This window comes from Plasmopara halstedii, assembly GCF_900000015.1.
Source record: "Plasmopara halstedii genome assembly, contig: Scaffold_2061, whole genome shotgun sequence".
Classification (NCBI taxonomy): Eukaryota; Oomycota; class Peronosporomycetes; order Peronosporales; family Peronosporaceae; genus Plasmopara; species Plasmopara halstedii.
Genome location: NW_020188969.1, coordinates 320275 through 338435, shown reverse-complemented (window position 1 = coordinate 338435; position 18161 = coordinate 320275). Strand labels below are relative to the sequence as shown.

General features: G+C 47.7%; 4 protein-coding genes across 4 annotated transcripts; 2 read left to right on the top strand and 2 right to left on the bottom strand.

The window, feature by feature from the left end:
* The first annotated feature begins 5793 nt into the window (after positions 1–5793).
* PHALS_14882 (uncharacterized protein) lies at positions 5794–6468 on the top strand. The gene has a single exon (XM_036407112.1). It carries the CDS (start codon positions 5848–5850, stop codon positions 6037–6039), a length of 192 nt encoding a protein of 63 aa, XP_036263369.1. The 5' UTR covers positions 5794–5847; the 3' UTR covers positions 6040–6468.
* Positions 6469–9289, top strand: PHALS_02587 (conserved hypothetical protein; the record flags this gene model as incomplete). The annotated part of the gene is made up of 6 exons (XM_024716997.1): positions 6469–6474; positions 6549–6981; positions 7059–7218; positions 7280–7286; positions 7352–7765; positions 7835–9289. 6 exons carry the CDS (start codon positions 6469–6471, stop codon positions 9287–9289), a joined length of 2475 nt encoding a protein of 824 aa, XP_024582540.1.
* A 103-nt stretch (positions 9290–9392) lies between these two features.
* Positions 9393–13527, bottom strand: PHALS_02586 (hypothetical protein F443_07841; the record flags this gene model as incomplete). Its single annotated transcript, XM_024716996.1, has 14 exons — positions 9393–9776; positions 9841–9948; positions 10113–10221; positions 10282–10514; positions 10588–10830; positions 10895–10993; positions 11059–11096; positions 11169–11682; positions 11744–11856; positions 11912–12134; positions 12193–12962; positions 13017–13116; positions 13184–13319; positions 13400–13527. 14 exons carry the CDS (start codon positions 13525–13527, stop codon positions 9393–9395), a joined length of 3198 nt encoding a protein of 1065 aa, XP_024582539.1.
* A 463-nt stretch (positions 13528–13990) lies between these two features.
* PHALS_02585 (uncharacterized protein) lies at positions 13991–14237 on the bottom strand (the record flags this gene model as incomplete). The annotated part of the gene is made up of 2 exons (XM_024716995.1): positions 13991–14147; positions 14209–14237. 2 exons carry the CDS (start codon positions 14235–14237, stop codon positions 13991–13993), a joined length of 186 nt encoding a protein of 61 aa, XP_024582538.1.
* Positions 14238–18161: the final 3924 nt, after the last annotated feature.

The following is an 18161-nucleotide window of genomic DNA, read 5'->3' as shown; positions in this document are numbered from 1 at the left end:
GCCCGCCGAGTCCTTCGGCAGGCCAAACACAAAGTTCATCCTCATGGACTGCCAACAACCGGAGGGTACCGGTAAATTGGCCAGCGCCGCCGCCGCATTGGGAGAGAGTTTAACCCATTTAAACGTCTCACGCGTGCGCACATAAGCGCTCGAGCATTTGTACAGCTAGGGCCACCATTGGTGGCGACTCACAGAGCTGTACGTCTTTTCACGACCGAGATGATCACTGAGTAAATTGTTGTAGGCCTCATAGAAGATACGGTATTTTAAATCCTCATCGTGAGGAACCACAACTCGTAGCGTATCTGTCGAACCGATGTCATAATACAGCAACCCGTTATCCAACGAATACTGGTGTAACCGAGCGCGCAATCGCGACGACAGTTTCTTGCCCGAGGTTCAGAGCACCTTGCTTCCGAGAGCCTGTAGCAGCTCTTCACACATATCATCACCGCGTATGCGGCGCGGATCAAATCCGTCACTGACGACTTATCCGTCGTGACATGAGAAAGCTCATAGTCCGGTCTGCGTGACAACGCATCAGCCAAAGCATTCTGCTCCAATGGCTTTAATTTCACCTCAAAGTTGTATTCGGCAAAGAATGAGAGCCATTTGGCCATTCTCTGCAAGCGGTAAGGCGACTGAGTCGCAGTGCGTAATGGCGCATGATCTGGGTAGATCACGAACGGCTTTAAGCCAAGCAGGTGCACCCTGAACTAAACAAGCGCATACTTCATCGCAAGTCATTTCTTGTCGTGTACTGAGTAGTTACTCTCGGCAGCCTAAGCTAGCGAGATTCGAACGCAATCACCCGAGTTCGCCCTCGGCGTCTGCTTGCAGCAGTGCATAGTCAACGGCAACGTTCAAAGCATCACATACGACACTCAAAGGACGATCGGGATCTGACAACGTCAATATTGGTGCATGTAGGAGGCTGTCCCCGTATCCTATTTAAGGAGATTCGATAATGGTCGTGCCATTTCCGCATGATTTGCGCTATATTTGTGCAAGTAGTTGGCGAGGCCAAGCCACTTGCGCATGTCCTTTTGGTTCTTTGGAGTCGGCCAGTCCACAATGGCCTTGATCTTAAAGGGATTCGCTCGAAGGCCACGCATCCCTATGAATTACTTTGCAAAGGGGATTTCCTTAGCGCCGAAGGTGCACTTATTGGCATTCTTATTCTTGTGCATGCACTCGATCACCGCTCTCAAATGGACAATGTGGATTAACTCGTCTGTCCTCCCGTGCCCCGCAAGAATGTTGATGAAGATGTAGTCTAAGTATATTTTTGCATACACCCGGTGAGGACTGACTAATTGCGTCACAAGACGATTAAATGTTGCCGGTGCATTTGACAGCCCTTGGGGCATTAACAGCCACTCCAAGTGCATCCCGCTCGATTAACTCACCGCTGTCAGCGGAATACCGCTTGCCCTCATGAGCAAATTGTAATAGCCATCGACCAAGTCGAGTGCGCTGTACTTTGTACAGCCAGCCAGATTGTTCTAGAGAACATCCTTCCTAGAAATCGGCGTCTGTGCTGAAAGCGTGATCGATATACCACTTGCCGTTCGGCTTCCGAACACAAAACCTGGGTGTCGAATGGAGAGACTTGCTCTCATACACCATTCCTGCGTCGTGCTTCGCACGGAAAAAGGCGTAAATGATGTTGCACTGCTCCTTGGCCAGGGTCATTTGTGTGTCAAGCAGTATTTTTTTTTCGGAACAAAGTCAATCTCATGACGCACACCTCGGTCCGGAGGCAGGACCGACGGTGAATCTTTGGAGACAATGGATAATACGAATTCGAGGGATTTTTAGGATCGAAGATCCTTTTCTTGCATTCAGCACCCTCTTGTGTCCTCTTAGACAGCTTCATCCAGAAGCGACGACGAGTTAATCACCTCGTTTGGTCGTATAATGCCCACCTCGGCTAAATTGCCTGCCATCAAGGCATCCCCAAACTCTTCGACGGACATTTTGTCCAGTTCAAGAAAAGCATCCACCGCGGGAATAACCTCGAGGGTGACGTTGCCGTCCTTCTCCCCCGTTAATCCGTTGACAAGGGTATATTACTGTGCGGTATCATCTACGGTAGACACACCCTGAGTCAGGGTCGACACATTGCGTCTTGTAGATAACATACGGCGTCACCGTTTCCTCCCTATTGCGGCTTTACATCCTGGTAGGATCAGTGGGAACCCGCTCTCAGTGTCGTTCAGTGCCCCCACTCCCTGCTCCATCGGAGCTTTGGTGTTATCAACAACATCCGACAAAGAGCTGCTATTTCCGCAGTCTTCGATAAGTAGATAACGTGTCACTCACTCCACGCGCTTAAAAAGGGCCTTACCCAGGATGCCTCGGACCTCGTCCAACAATACCACTATTGCCATGCAGCAACTACTTCGTAACGTGAGCGGTGCTAAGTGGTTACGTGCCACTCCACGTGCATCACTGGGGCCTCGCCTTCGATGCCTCAGCCCTTGGCCGACCATGCCACTCTTGGCGTGCAGCAACTGCGTTGTTACTTGAGCAGTGCCCAGTGGGTCACTTGCCGCTCCACGCTCAGCCCGCGAGTCATACTGGACTCTTGTCCTATATACGTTGATTGTCCCGTTCCTGTACCCGCGTCAATAGCGCTTCTGCTGTCTAGCAGAGGTGGATTCATGAATCTTCAAAGCTACACCAGGAGACGTGTCCTTTGCGCCCAAGGTCTTCGACTTCCAATCAATCCATGGCTAATGGTGTTTTAGCCATGCCATACCAGAATAAGGTCATACCTTGCATCCAAGTTTAAGACTAGCCAGCGTTCCACGCTATCAAGATCTGGAAACTTGACACCGAGGTCCACAGGGGCCTTCGGCACAGTGAAACAAGTCCCCGTCGCTAAGCAAACAGTGACGGTATCGTTCAACCGCGCTTCCAGCGCCTCAGCATACAGCTGACTTACTTTGATCGTAAAACGTCGAACAGTATTTCCCGACGCCCTGGGAATGATTAGAATCTTCGATGCTTCTCAAAGCCTTTCATGGTCGCTTTTACGACCAGCAAGCTCGGCTTGTCCCGAAGAGCACGGAACTCATCGGGGCTGGACCCTGCTGCCCTCTACCTCTTTGAGGCACAACAGAACTCAGTTCTTCTCCAGTAGGGTGCCCCGCGCCTACTGGGCTTTTTCATTTCCTCGCGACAAACCAGACTGGGTAGAAGCGGGACACCCGTCCGATGATGACGGTTGTTTCCACAGACAAAACATCGTCGGCTGTTTAAATACTACTGGGTAGCTCAGCTCTCCCTCCTCTTTCTTAGCATAGCTGAGATCCATTGACTCAGGTCCGTTAGACGAGCTCTGAGGGTGGGCATTCCAACCAAGTCGTGCTGACTTAAAGTTAAATTTGGCATTTAATGCCATACTCACCACTTCTTCGAAAGAAGACGGATGCACAAGGGAGACTTTCATTCTGGCGACGCCAGTGCGGAGGCTCTCCATAAAGACGGTCACTGTAATTGCATCTGAGAGGATCAGCCGCCATCCCGGCAAAGAAATTACTCAACTGTTAGACAAGTCCAACAACTCCTTCTTGCCCTGTCGGGTGGCAAGAAAGTGCGTTCTCACGCGATATGCCTGGTCAGGTGGCGAGAACACTCGGAAAGCTGACGCTTCTGCCCCTTCCAGGATGGGAACGCAGATTCAGTCGAAGCACCGCACGCAAAGTTTCCATTCTATCGCTTGGCCCCCAAGCTTGGAGATAGCTAGCACTACGCGCTGTTGCTCGCTTTGGAGCATGGCGGACGCCATATTTTTCTCAGCCTCGCTTACCCAGAGCAGAGTATCCCCTCCATCGTTACCCTCGAACCTCTTCACGCTCATCATGAGCGGCCTGGGCCGGGAGGAGTCATCCGTCGTCGACATTGACATTATCGATACAGTCGACACCGAAAGCTTCTGCTGTTGGTGCTCGCTCTAGCAGGGCATTTTCATCGCTCGCCTTTAGGCGCGCGTTTATCGCTTCGGGCCCTTGTAAAACAAGCCTTCAAGGTCCAGCAGGAACATCAGCTTATTAAGCCTGTTCTTTATGCCTTGGGGCAAAAAGGAGTATGGCTCCATCCTCACGGAGGATTAGTCGTAAAGACTCAGGCGTATAATAGCTACGAGTGCTGCCAAGTGCAGCGGGCTTTGCTTAGAGGAAGTTTACTAACGTCACCGACCTTACGTTCTATACCAGAACCAGTGCGAGTGTAGCGGATCGCAATCTGCTACCTCCAAGAGTACCGATAACCTTAAACAAGGCAAAAATACTCTTTGGTTCAAAATTGAAAGTGTAATGAGTTGCTTTCTTTGCGGCAGGGCAGCTTATATCTAAAACATTTGGTTGTCCTGATTAAATTGTAAAATCTAGTCAATATGCATATCTTCTGGCAGTCCTGCCACGTAGTGGCTTTTTGTTCCGGTGTTGCCACACCATTGCGTAATTACACTAACTTGTGTAGTCCACACCTTTGTACGGTCACACAGGATGGTGTGACCCACCCTTTCATACAAGGGTACGTGTAACCCCGTTACGCATTGGAGTCATTCTAATCGAGCTTGAGGTAATTGCAGCGGGGCTGCTGTAGCTCTTTCGCTTAGAGGAAGCTTGGTTAAGGTCGGTGACCTACGTTCTATACTTGGAGCCAATACGAGTGTAGCAGATCGCAATCCACTTACTCCAAGAGCAACTACAGCCTTATCCCAAGGTGCTCGGTTTTATTCGCGGCACAGCCGCCTATATTTAAATCCAGAGATTTTCATACCTATATAGCAAAACCTGATTAAATGGAAAAATACTGGCTGTTCCAGCCACGTGCTGACTCGTTTAAAGTGTAGCCACACCATTGTGCTGTCACATCATCTTATGTAACCCACACCAATTTTAATTACACATCTTGTGTAACCCACACCCTTCCTGCCAGGGTACGTTACAGTATTAATGACGTCAAATGCTAATAATTGCAACGGGGTTGCCGACCACATCGAACAGAGAAAGTATTGGCTCAACAAGTAGTCCACGTAAGTATCCGTACTGGGTTCTTCACCCAGCCGTCTCTTAAATATCCAGGTACTTATCTGCCATAACAACATTTTAAGAAAACCAATGTCGAAAATATAGTTGGTTTAACTGAAAATCCGTTTTACTATCGATACTACTTCATCGTGATACCACACTTTTGAGCTTGGTACCTTGACACGTTATACTAATGTCACTATCGTCTCCGAGAGACAGTAGTGAGCAAGTGTACGGTGGTACACGATGAAAATCATCTAGATGGATGCGGCATAAAAAAGACTACTTTGTCTGGCATTTTATTTTAAGCTTGTCATTTTTGCTTCTGTAGAAGGTTTGTGCATAATCGATATCAGTACAGACCATTGTGGGTTAAATAGGCAATTTTGTATATTCGGTAAAGATTTATTGCAAAAGCAGACAGCAGGTCAAAAAGCATATCACAGATGTAAGAGTCACGATCTTATACACTGTGTATATCGCATGTTGTGAATCCATCCGGCCAAACAAAAGTATGTCAATAGTAAAAAATCTGTGGTTTTACTATACAACAACAGTACACTTATTAGAATTTAAGATACGTGCGGTACATCAACAAACTCCATGCATTCCAAAGCTCCGTAACTTATGATTACGCATGCCAGGCTCTAACCGGTATTTTGTACCTAGAGCAATGAAATGCTCACATGCGTAGTGTTCGACAGAAAGCGTAGCTTTTTGCTAGAACATTTAATTTGTTCACTTCGACCTCATCAACCCAGATCCAGGTGAAGCCATCTATCAATAGCACCCTGAATTACGAATAATGATAGTGTATAGTGCGAGAGGTTTTGCAACTGTGCGTAAAAGTGAATTATTAAGCCAACTTATGCTTAGATTGTATCTTTACGGTGAACAACAATATCGGGCGGCGAGTACACGCGATGCTGCTGCGACTTCCGATGATCAGCGTGATTATCATGAGGACTTGATTTACAAAACTTTAATCCATTGCTAGCCAACGTATCCGAAGCGTTAGCCACATTAAAGCTGCGACCCGGACTAAAAACTCCTAAGCACACGTCTATGCCACTTACTTAAATATTATCTACGTATGTCGACATCTTGCCCCACTGACGCGTACTGTAGCTGCACAAGCTAATATCCGTCTTTATTATTTAGCAGATCAACATAACACATTCAAGTCGTGCATCACGGGGTCCCATAACGCTGACAGCCGGGGACCACATGACACTCCGCTTGTTGCAAGACGAGCATTCGGAGCTTTCGTCGTCACAGTTGGATGTGGTGCATGCAGTCATTTTGAGCTGCTGCGCGCTGTCGCTCATTGGGTGCTTGTACATCATTCGACATCATTACAAAACTGCTAGATTACATAGTGGCGTCTCAATGGTACAAAAGATGGTGGTCGTCCTCTCGGTGCTTGATGCAGGTTTGACCTTTCCAAAGATGTTTGGCAACCCAATCTCGGCCACTGAAGACGTCACTGTGATCTGCAATATCCAGGCCTTTGTTTTGCATGTATTTGGCCTCATGTCAGTCTTTTGGAATGCAGCTATCGCCCATTGCTTCTACCGGCGGATCGTGTATAGAGACAGCGAAGCACGACTAAAAAGCAGATTTAAGCTGTATGTGTTGTTGGCGTTTGTACCCGCTGTGACGTGTAGTATCGCGCTCTACGTCGCCAGATTGTTTGGGGATGCTACATTCTACTGCTGGGTCGAGTCGCGCGCCAAGCGGCTTTGGTCCTTCTACCTCTTTGTTATACTAGCAATTCTCTATATCTCCGTCATTCTTTGGGTCACGCATAATCGCATGACACGCGACTTTCGTCATGCCAACTTAGAAGCACAAGAGTCGTGGGCGATCATTACGTCCAAGCTACGAATATACATCGCCACCTTTGTCGTACTTTGGACCCCTAGTACAGTTTTTCGACGTGAGTATGATTGCATAACGATAAATATATCGTGCACAAACTGTGTTGACATGGATCTGCATCACTATGTTGAACAGTATTTGACGACGAATTGGGCTCGGCAAGATTTGCGGTGGCACTTCTAATGCAGGTGACCGTTTGCACACAAGGCTTGGCAACTGCTATCATCTATGGAGGCTTACTCACAAAGCTCAATCGAATTATCGTGTGCAATTCGTCGGTCTCGTCAACGCTCAAGTTCGTTTGCCCCCCATCGTTCCCATCGACAGACGTATGCACTGATTACAGTCTAGTTCAGCATTATCGTAAGCCTGCTACTATTTTTGTATCTACATTTAACATGGGGGAAGCTAGACTCACGCCTGCGCAGCTTGCCAAGTGGATTCCGCTTGGACATGACATTTACGTTATTGGATTGCAGGAGTGTCTGCATCTGACGCATACTCGCAGTTTAATTTGCCAGCACCTGGAGGGTGGACGTCCTGAACCAGCAACTACAGGACCTATTCGTAAGGCATCGAAGTTTTACCAATATCACCGCGAAATTGGTAGCAAGAATACGTCATTGGGCTATCATGGACACATTGCAATAACAGTACTAATCAAATCAATCGATGTGGATAGCGGCGCTTTCTACATGCCACCTGTAGTACAACAAGAAGTTAATGTTGGAAAATCGCTGGTCCTCGGTCGTGCTTCAAACAAAGGCGCTGTTGGCTTTGCATTCCGATATTTTGACACCTCGTTTGCTTTTGTCGGATGTCATTTGTCGTCGGATCCCAAGGTAATGAGTCGCACATAGTTGTGTTGATGGTGGAAAAAAGAACTCATGTGCTCATTTACTTCAAAACAGGGAAAATCAAACGTACGACGGCGGAATCGCGACTCGCAAGATATTTTGAAAGAGCTGCACTTAAATTTAGAAGACGTGGGCTTTGAGTTTCCGTACGTGCACCACCACAGCTTCGTTCTAGGTGATCTAAATTATAGATTGACTCAGCGCCAAGCAACGACTGACACTATATTAGAGCTCATAACGAAAGTACGACAGTGTGAAACCGCACATCCTGCGCCAATGAAGCAAACTCGCAGCTTGCGTCGAGGGCTTTTGGGAAAACGGTGGAGTCCCATGAAATGTTATGGCTTTAGCAGTTCGCTCGGCCTTGGAAGTTCGGGTAGCAGCGACAGAGACAGCAATGACCTTGATGTAAGTATGTTGGAGCGCAATGTCAAAAGCACCTCGTCCGTGTTTGCTTCGTCGAATGGTAGCAGCGGTAGCGCTCAATTTTCCGCTGACTGTGAGCTTGTGGACGACGATTGCTTCGTATGGGATGATGTGCTTGCTCACGATGAGCTGCGTACAGGTATGCAAGACGGACAGATTTTTTACGGCTTCAGAGAGGCTAAAATTGCGTTTCCACCTACATTCCGACGTGTGCGTGGGACAGCGTTAAACTTGAATACTTGTAATTGGCGTTTTGAGGACTTAAGGAAGTGTTACACGACTGCCGTCGAAGGTCATGGCTTGCGCATTCCATCTTACACGGATCGTATACTCTACTTTTCCCAAGCAGATATGCGCCACCGACTACGATGTGTTGTGTATGCTTCATGTGAAGACGTGGATTGCTCGGATCATAAGCCGGTGCTCGCAGTATTCCAAGCTCTTGTCAACCGTGACTTTTTACCCGTTGAGATTGAATTGGCCAACAAAATGCTCCAGCGCATGCAGGATGTTAGCGGAGTGCTCGAATGTCAGCTTCAATTAAACTTTGCCAGTATTTCATGGCAACCACGTACAGCAACTGACTTTTCTAATGCTTCTAAAAGCAACTCAATCGATCTGGATCGGCGGTTTTCGACTTTGGATCGTCATGCACACCAAGCTGTAGTCACTATTGTCTTTCCATTACCATCGGAAGACATTTTTTCAGCTCAGCGCAAACTCTTGGAGCTTGCAGACTCGATGAGTGGTGGTGTGTATTTTGAAAATACCGATCGTCTGTTATGTAAGACGAACGTAGCTCACGTCAAGTGGTCGGACTTCGTGCGCAATGGAATCAGACATGGTACGTTCGCGCGACCAACAGGTAACATGCATGTAGCCATCAAGGTGCATGCTGGCGCTCAAGGACCATGTTTTGGTCAAGGCGTCATCTGCATTCCCCAACCTTCGAATGATGGTAGCGATGATTCGCGTGACGGAAGAGACAATTTTGTCGTACAACTGGCCAATGGTGGACAACACACTGGTACCATGTCGGGCTCGGTTAGTTTGCAGCTTAAGAAACGTGCAAGCGACGTTTAATGCTCAAGGGGTAATAAATTATTATAGGATGAACCGTTAATGTCAATTTTGTAGCCAAAATAATACTTGAGTAACCAATCCACGTATATAGGAAAAGTAAGCATTAAAGCTCATCACTGAGACCAACGTTGTCTTTCAACGTCTCGCTCGACTCCTCCTCTAGCGCTTCGTATTCCTCGTATGTCAGATCGTCAGAGTCGTTAAAATGCTTGGCCCATGGTTGAAAGAACATCATAAGTGCAAAAGCCACAAGCAGTACGAAGCTTAAAAGCGCCTTGGTACGATTGTAACCTGCCACAGACAGGTGAAACGTGTCCAATGCGTTCTCGATATCCTTAATCTTCTTCTCATAAATGGCACGCATCTCTGGAGACAGTCGACCTTTCATGATACCTGCGTCTTCTAACTTCTTATCTTGAAAAACTAGCGCATTGTACTTGGCAAGCTCAGCTCGAGCTAGGGCAACAGCGCGCGCGCTTTTAACGGACTGTAGATATTGTTACCGCATCAAAGTTAACATCAAATCGTATCATGATCGAGAACAAGCCCACCTGTTTGGTTGTGTAGCGCTGAAATTCTCGATCGAATTGCTCGGCGGCACGCTTGGCCGTTATAGCCTCGGCTGCTTTCGACTGCTGAGCATCCATGAGAGCTGGTGGCTTTGAAATTATGAGAAGCAAAGATGGCTATGCGAGGAATTAGTACAAAACGATACAAAAAGTATATAGTAGTCATATTTTGATGAGCCAGTTATTGGCAGTTTATGAGTTTGTGAATATTTGTAAAAATTAAAAGGTTTTCAACCTTCGTGGAGACTTGCGACCGTCAAGACGTAAAATGTTGTCCCAAGGTGAAGTGCGAACGGGTTACTGACTTCCGTTGCTATCTGCTCGTCAATAAGCACGATACGGCCAACAACATAGTCCGGGTATCTAGCATATAACAAAAGTTAGCAGACATGAAGCAAGCTAATCAAGCATTGATGTACGCACCTTTGACCGTCATGGCTAAATGATGAAATGGATTCTTCTGAAAGAAAACGATGGGGACAACCAAGGTGAAAGGCTAGATAAACACGCTGTGCTTCGCTCCCAGGCGCTGATGTAGGCAAAAAAAGTGCCAGGTCATTCACAGAGAAGCTTCGAAAAGATATTTTAAATGAGTCCTTCGTATCAAGCTCGGACTCCACCAAGCTAAGATCGGACCGCCGCTTAGAAAGTTCCGACTGGAGCATCCGATGATCCAATGATCGATAAGTCAGTAAAATACAATGATGCAATATATCGAAGATGCCTTACCGCTTCCGACTCGGCGCTTGTCAAAAGCTCCTCCACACGTTTCTCAATGACATCAAAATTGGTTTCCAGATACGCATCGATGTGTTCATTTTCTAAGCTTTGCGGTTCGACGGGAAGCTGAAGAAGTCTCAATACTCTTGCCAATAGATTACGCTGACTTCGAGCCGTGCTTTCTAGTTCAGTAAGTGTTTGCTGTAACATGGATTGATTTTCCTTGAGCTGTTTTTCATGCTTTGATCGCTCCTGAATCTCCGTAAAAAACAAAAAAATAGCATCAAATAGGCAATACGCGGTTAAGGAAAACAACAGTCAACAGATAAAATGCCACACAGCATGCAAATATAAAATGGTAGAAAGGATATTCTTCAAAAGCTGCCGCGTTAAGCAAGAATTGCTGATTTTCAATCTGCAAAATCGACAAAATGCACAAAAGTTAAGTCATTATCAATTTTCGACATGTTGGCAACGCACCTCCAGTTTGGCAATTAATGCGTCTTTCTTTTCATTGTCTGACCCATGAAATCAACCAGCATTATAGTGAATCCATTCTTATACAAGCGCTATCAAATTGCCATCCTTACCGATGTTTCGCCTCACAGTTGCTAGCTCTTGGTCAAGAGGGTTAGACCGATTGACTTCTGATACGCTAGTCATACCACTTGCAGTCTCTGCTAGCGCCATAACTAACGGAAATTCGCACGAACTGCCATATTCCCGTGCGCTGGTTTTTGATATGTCAGACCGAGCGATCGATTCGCTGCCAGAACCATCAAAGTATGAATGCTTATTTGCCTGCTCCAATTTTGTTGTAAGCTCCAGCACTCGCGCCTCCAGTTCCTTGCATCGTTCCTGCAAATTTTCAGCGATTTTATTTGATTCCGACGAGGGATCCTCACAATCTACAAATTCGTCCGACAAAGACCGTTCTTTATCTCCATATGAGTCAGGTTTTTGCTCATCTTCAATAACTGGAAGGCTTTGATCAAATGGACGCATGCGAAATTCACAATGAGAAGGCTTTTCTGCTAGTCCCGCAACGAAATCGCGAGGCAAATGCTGGCCATAGCTGCGTAAAAAAATCTCACGGTGTTGCACCTAATCAGCGGAAGATAAGCTCGAGTTTACCTAATAGTAAATTCCCAAGAATTACAGTCACCTCATCCTCACGCAACTGGGCAAGTTCCTCTGCCATAGACTGAATACGATCCGAAAAGACGTGTCCATATTTTAGACGCCTAGAGATTTCCTTCAAACAGGCCGCATACGATTCTGCCGCACAAAGTCAGCACGAAATACACATCACACGTACTTTTCATCTTTATACCTGGTAGCTTCTCCAAATGCTCCAGTTCATTAAAATACTTTTTTTGAGCAGCTAGCGCCTCGCGAAAAACTGTCAGCGAATTTTCAAAGTCTCGAATCTTCGACTGTGAAATTGAAATTTTACGCAGTGTTGAAAGCACTCTTGAATACGTCGCAGCTTTCTTACTAGCAATTTTATTCACCCGAGCCACGACTTCGTTCACCAGATGTTGTGCGTTAGGAACCTTCAAAAACCTTAAGTATCAGTGTAAGAACGAAACATGGAAGACTGCAATCTCCTACCATATTTTGTTGGCTTTGGTATAACGCGTCAATGCGCCGACAAACGTCTAAAGCATTCGTAGACGCCTGCAACGGATTACTTCCACTCGCTATTGACGACGTCTCCTCTAAGCTGTTGAGCACGTAACGTAGATTGTCGCGCAAGGTGTTTGTAATGACCATTTGCTTGTCCTCTAATACTTTCATCTGTTCTAATTCCATGCTTGCTTCGTCAAGCTCCCCACATGTGTTTGCATGTGCAGCCAACATGTCTGTGACCTCATTACAAATTTCATCGTGCACCTGTCGAAGTTTCATGACTTGTGCTCGCACATGAGTGTGGGATTTTTCGCACTGCACCGCCCATTCCCGCTCCTTGTCAACAGGTACACAGTCATGAAGCGTCTTCCGCTCATCTTGTTGTAGCGCTGGATGTAGCTTGACCGTCGCCAGCGCCTCAAGATAACTATCAAATCGGCTTAGCAGGCGCTCGTGTTTATCAATCGTAGCCTGAAAATCGTCCCAAAACGGAGCAAAGTGTTTCATCATCGAGTTTTTGAACAGATCCAAATTCGCAATAGCAGCGGCAACGGCTCCCTCCTGAACCTGCAATTCATGTGTGCTTTGCTCACTCGCTGTAATGTTTGCTCGAGTACAGCTCCCCAGCGCCTCACTCTGACTAACCTGCAATTGGAAATAGCCTTCATATTCCGCCAGTGCTCGCATCATTGGATGTGAACTTTCACTGAGCATCTTTGAGCCTTCAGATGAAGCCATTGGCTGCGATGGCACTACCAAAAGAAACATTAGCATTCTAGTCGAGCATTAAAACTAGTGTATCGTACAGTCGGCATGGATTGGAGCTAAAGCTGCCGATGTGGGTATAGACATGGCTGCATCTTGTGACAGCAGACGACGATCGTATAGAAATACTTCTTTATTCTTCTACACATAAGATAGTAAGCACTTACTTTCCACCGACCCTACGTCAACAATACGTATTATTGCTTACTGCTGGTAATCCATAATACTCAATGGTGCGACGCGGATCCAGCCGTGCAAAGGGCGGACCTCCCAGCAGAATCTGATCGGCTACAGGCACGCCGCTAAGTCGTTCCAGAACCTCACGTAGCTCTTCTATTGCAACGCTAGTAAGACAAATTATTTGAGGATTTCATGAGCAAATTTAGCCTTAAAATGCAAGTCCCATTTAAATTGGGTTACGTACTGGGTTGAATTCAATGTTACAGCGTGCACGGCGCCCGTAGACGCATCTCCTACTTGCACATTTATGCTATTGCTCGCCTTTTGTTCTTCGTCCGCATACTGTTGCGCCTTAGTCATGGCGACGTCCATTGGGAATCTACCACAATTCTGTTCCCATCAAGCACACAGTTTAAGTCAGTTGTTCTCTTGAGAAGAAAGTGGTGCAGAAAACAACCTGTCCGGATAGTAAACCGGTTGCAACTTTTAAGTTTGGTGTGAAGTACCCAAATATTCATAGGGGTAAATGTCTAGTCCTCGGACCTCAAGTAAAATGCTTGCTTAGCAACTTACTATGCTCGAAACAATTGTAATATTTGCAATACTAAGAAATTGACTATCTATGCGGGGAGGTTGCCGCGCGCCACGCTCCAGCAAAGCTTGACCTTGACTCTACGAGTCCGCATTAACAGACGCACAATGGATGGCATTACAAGTAGCAAGGTCTCTATAAGCCTGTAACCTCAAAAATAATATACATTACAAGTAAAGTCATGTGAAACGAGAGAACAATGTAAAAAGAGAGTTTTAACTAATACCGAATATATATGCTTTTCTACGTATAATGATAAACTCCTGTGTGCTGATTAAAAAGAGGTGCGCAGCCTCCCTCATGTCCCGCGGATATACACGTTAATGGTGACCATGATACTTCATAAGAGTTAACTTTATTGGTACTTCTGCGCCTTGCTTTAGAAATGCCAGCGTCCGATCTACGCGCTGTGCACAGTGAGCAGCGATGATAGCGTTCATGTCGACTGTCCGTGTACCAACCCAGCACCTATGTCCTCACTGAGTGTCATATAGCAAAACAGGTTACAACACGCGTTATTTGCACTTTGCTATTTTCAAAACGAGTTGCGTACTCCGTACCAGCTCCTCGCAGCAAAAAAAAACTTCACGACAGCATACGGCGATCTGGATCTAGCTCAGTGAACCAAACATGTCCGACTGCAAGGGCAGGAATCATTGAGACTTTAGTCGCCTCACTTTGCAGTGGTTGTATGTCAGAAGCTACCTCCGCGCCACAAATGATGCAGCGGTGCTGCCGTAGCTCTTTCGCTTGACGAAAGCTTGGTTAAGGTCGGTGACCTTCGTTCTATACTTAGAACCAGAACGAGTGTAGCGGATTGCAATCCACTTACTCCAAGAGTATCTGCAACCTTCTTCCGTTTTGAATGTTAACTGTATGTCCCGTTTTTATTTGCGGCAAAGCCGTCAATATCTAATTCTGTAGGTTTTCCAATCTATATAGTATATGCTAATTAGATGTATAACTACTGGCTGTTCCAGCCACGTACATACTTCTTGTTCAAATGTAGCCGCACTTTTGTGTGATTACATTATCTTGCGTAGCATACACCATTCATACCAGAATCCGTTACACTCTCCCCCATCAGGATTGTTAATACAATCAGCTTTCGCCTCGAACGAGGCTCGCGTGTCTAAGACACCATAACACAACCAGGGCCTTCTTCACAACTTCTCTGCTCAATGAGCCCTGTGTCGAGAACACAGGGGACACCTAGCCTCGCTGGTTCCGAGAACGCCCGCGGGCAGAACCCTTCGTCTCCTTCACGCGGCGCGACTTCGGACAGAACTTCCGCGGCTTCAAGAGAAGCGCAACCCAAGCTCTCGGTAGCCGATAAACGCGCCACGCATTATCAGCGACAGGATCGCACGACAACAACGCAAATGCGATGTTTACTCCCGACCGCGCACCGCGCCTGACACAGAGATGGATTATCTCGTCGAGGATTTGGAGGAAGTAGGCTACAAATCGGATACTCTTTCCCCAGGATGGGAAGAAGACGAGGGCGAGGTGTCCCAACGTGAGCTCTGCTTGAATCTTGCGGACGCCGTGTCGTTTTCCAGAACTCTCGACTTCCGCTGACCTCGACGGGGCACCAAAGCAGCAGCTGGAAGCTATTCGCAGATCAACTTTCATGCGCGATCATAAACGGTCGTTCCTAGTTCCTCGTGTGGAGTACGGCATCCGCACGATGGATCCCGCTACAGAAGCGAAGGACGCGATCACACGGTCTACGTGATCGCCCCCGCCTGACCATGACACACGCTGAGCATGACGATTGCAAAGCTCCCGAGCTCGCTTTATGGTTCTTCAAGAATTCCTGGTGGATACGTACCGCACTCGACTTTGTGCTCAAAGAGAAAGCGCTCCTGTACCCTCGATGCGGACATATCCTGTGGTGCTCGTACTGGAGAAACTGCTGCAGATGACGAAGAGCTCTTTGAGCGAAGGGTGCAGCGGCACCGAAACTTTCCTCACTGTACAACTTACAGTTGAGCCGCAAAGAGTTGGGTGCGCGCGTAGAACGCCATCTTCGGTTGGAGTTTGTCAAACTCAAGGCGCGTCGCCGACTTCCTTTCGGATTGTCGCCCTGCAACGTATGGGTTGATCCATCACGCTCCCACAAGCTCTGTGGTCTCTCACACGGGTAATTCTGCGACCACATCAGCTCAGGGTCATAGCTTGAGATCAGCTCATAGTCCTTCGGCCTCCCTGGCTATTGCCGAGAAGCGCGGGGCGTACGACGGCGCGGAACGTCATGATCTCTGTAATCATAAGCGTCAAACGACGTCTGGACAGTCTTGCCGAAGTGGCTCTTCAAACCCCCACGAGTTCTCGAAGTCAGGGTATCCCTGCCACTTCACAAGATGCTGGGTTTGAACCTTGCGACGACGTCGACCCACAAGACGTACCACGTGATAGTAAACACCACTATTCTCGCCGAGAACAGTTTGCGGCGGACGATGACAATTGAGTTGACCGCCGTTCGGTGACTCGCGAAGCTCTTCGAGCTCTTGGGGGCAAGGTTCGTCGCGATCGGGACTCCGCTGAGCGTCATGCTGGAGTCACGTACCGCCGCGCGAAAAAACTAGAAAGCTTGGAGCATGTTGTGCAATGGCTGCTTCTTGTTGAGTATTATGGCGCTCTGTCAGAGCGGCTCCTTGCCGTTGAGCAGACAAATGCGTCGTTACATGCGATGGTGGAGCGCTTGGCGCCATTGGAGATGAAGATCGTTGCACTACGTGCTCAAAACCAGTATTTGGTCCAGCCTCTGGCTGGTCGAGCACCTGTGGGCGCCATTCTGGCGCTAATTCTTTCGCGTTCACTTGCACCGGATGCTTAAGCAAGACCACATAAGAACATGGGGTGGGTGCGCACCCGTTTCGGGAAATTTAGCGTATACGCAAGGCCCCGCTTGGCCACAACTTTAAAGGATCTGATAAACTGTGGTCGGACCTTCGTCTTAAAGACAGCAGAATTGGCATGGATATGAAGGTTTTTAGCGTTCAAGAAAAGCAAGGCACCAACCTCAATGTTTTCAGCATTTCTTTTTCCGTCTACATCTTCCTTCTGCATGTCTTGGCTTTCAGCCATCGCATCGAAAACATGTCGTAAGTCACTCAGTCTGGTAGACAGGAAGTCATCAACTTCCTTACAAACAAGATAAAGGGCTGACATCGGCTAGCTCGGCTATTCCTCCCCCACCAAGCCCTAAACCATGGGATGGCGGCATCAGCGGGACGCGAGAATTAACAAACTCCGTCGCGAACGGCGTGTAGCCGGTAGGCAAATGCACTGCACTGCTCAGCGCAAGCTCTGCGAGTAGCAAGATAGCGATCCAGCGCCTCGGAGTCTCAGTGCAGACGCTGCGAAAAACGTCATCGACGACGCGACTTACGCGCTCACTTTGACCATCGGTTTGCGGGGCGGTTTGCTGTTGACATACCCAGCTTGGTGCCTAGCACCCTAAAGATAGTCGAGCGAAGCTTCCCAGTAAAGCGTGGGTCTCTGTTGGAGACAATTGACTCCGGGGATCCATGATGTCGATAGACACGATCCAATCAGCGTCTTTGACTGACACCGTCAATTTGTCCGGCGCCGCCGCAAGATGAGCCATTTTGCTCAAACGGTCGACAAAAACCACCCTATCTATGTTGCCCGCCGAGTCTTTCGTCAGGTCAAGCACCTAGTTCATCCTGTACTGCCAACATCCGGACGGTACCGGCAAACTGGCTAGCGGCGCCGCCGCATTCGGAGAGGTTTTCACCCTTCGACACGTCTCACATGTGCGCACATAGGTGCTCATCCATTTATACAGCTTAGACCACCAGTGATAGAGCTGTAGGTCTTTTCACGACCGAGGTGATCAATACGTGGGGCGTCGAGGGCATCATAGAAGATACGGTACTTCAAATCGCCATTGGGAGGAGCCACACTTCGTGGTGTATCCGTCAAGTCTGTTCTATAATACAGCAACCCGTTACTCTATGAATATCGGCGCAACCGTGCACACAGTCGCGACGACAACTTCTTGTCCGACATTCCGTGCTCCTTGCCCCCGAGATCCTGTATAAGCACTCGCACATATCATCATCCACGTACGCAGCGTGGATCAAATCCATAATGGACGACGTTACGTCGTGATATGAGCAAGCTCGTAATCTGGCCTGCGTGGCTACGCAACAGCCAAAGCATTCTCCTTTCCTGGCTTATAATTCACCGCGAAGTTACATTCTGCGAAGAAGAAGAGTCACCTGGCCATCCTTTGCGTGAGATGAGGCGACTGAGTCGCAGTGAATGATATGTCTAGATCACGAACGGCTTTGTGCTAAGCATGTGAACCCTGAACTTGACAGGTGCATACTTCGTCGCAATTAATTCCTTGTCGTGAACTGGGCAGTTCTTCTCTGCAGCA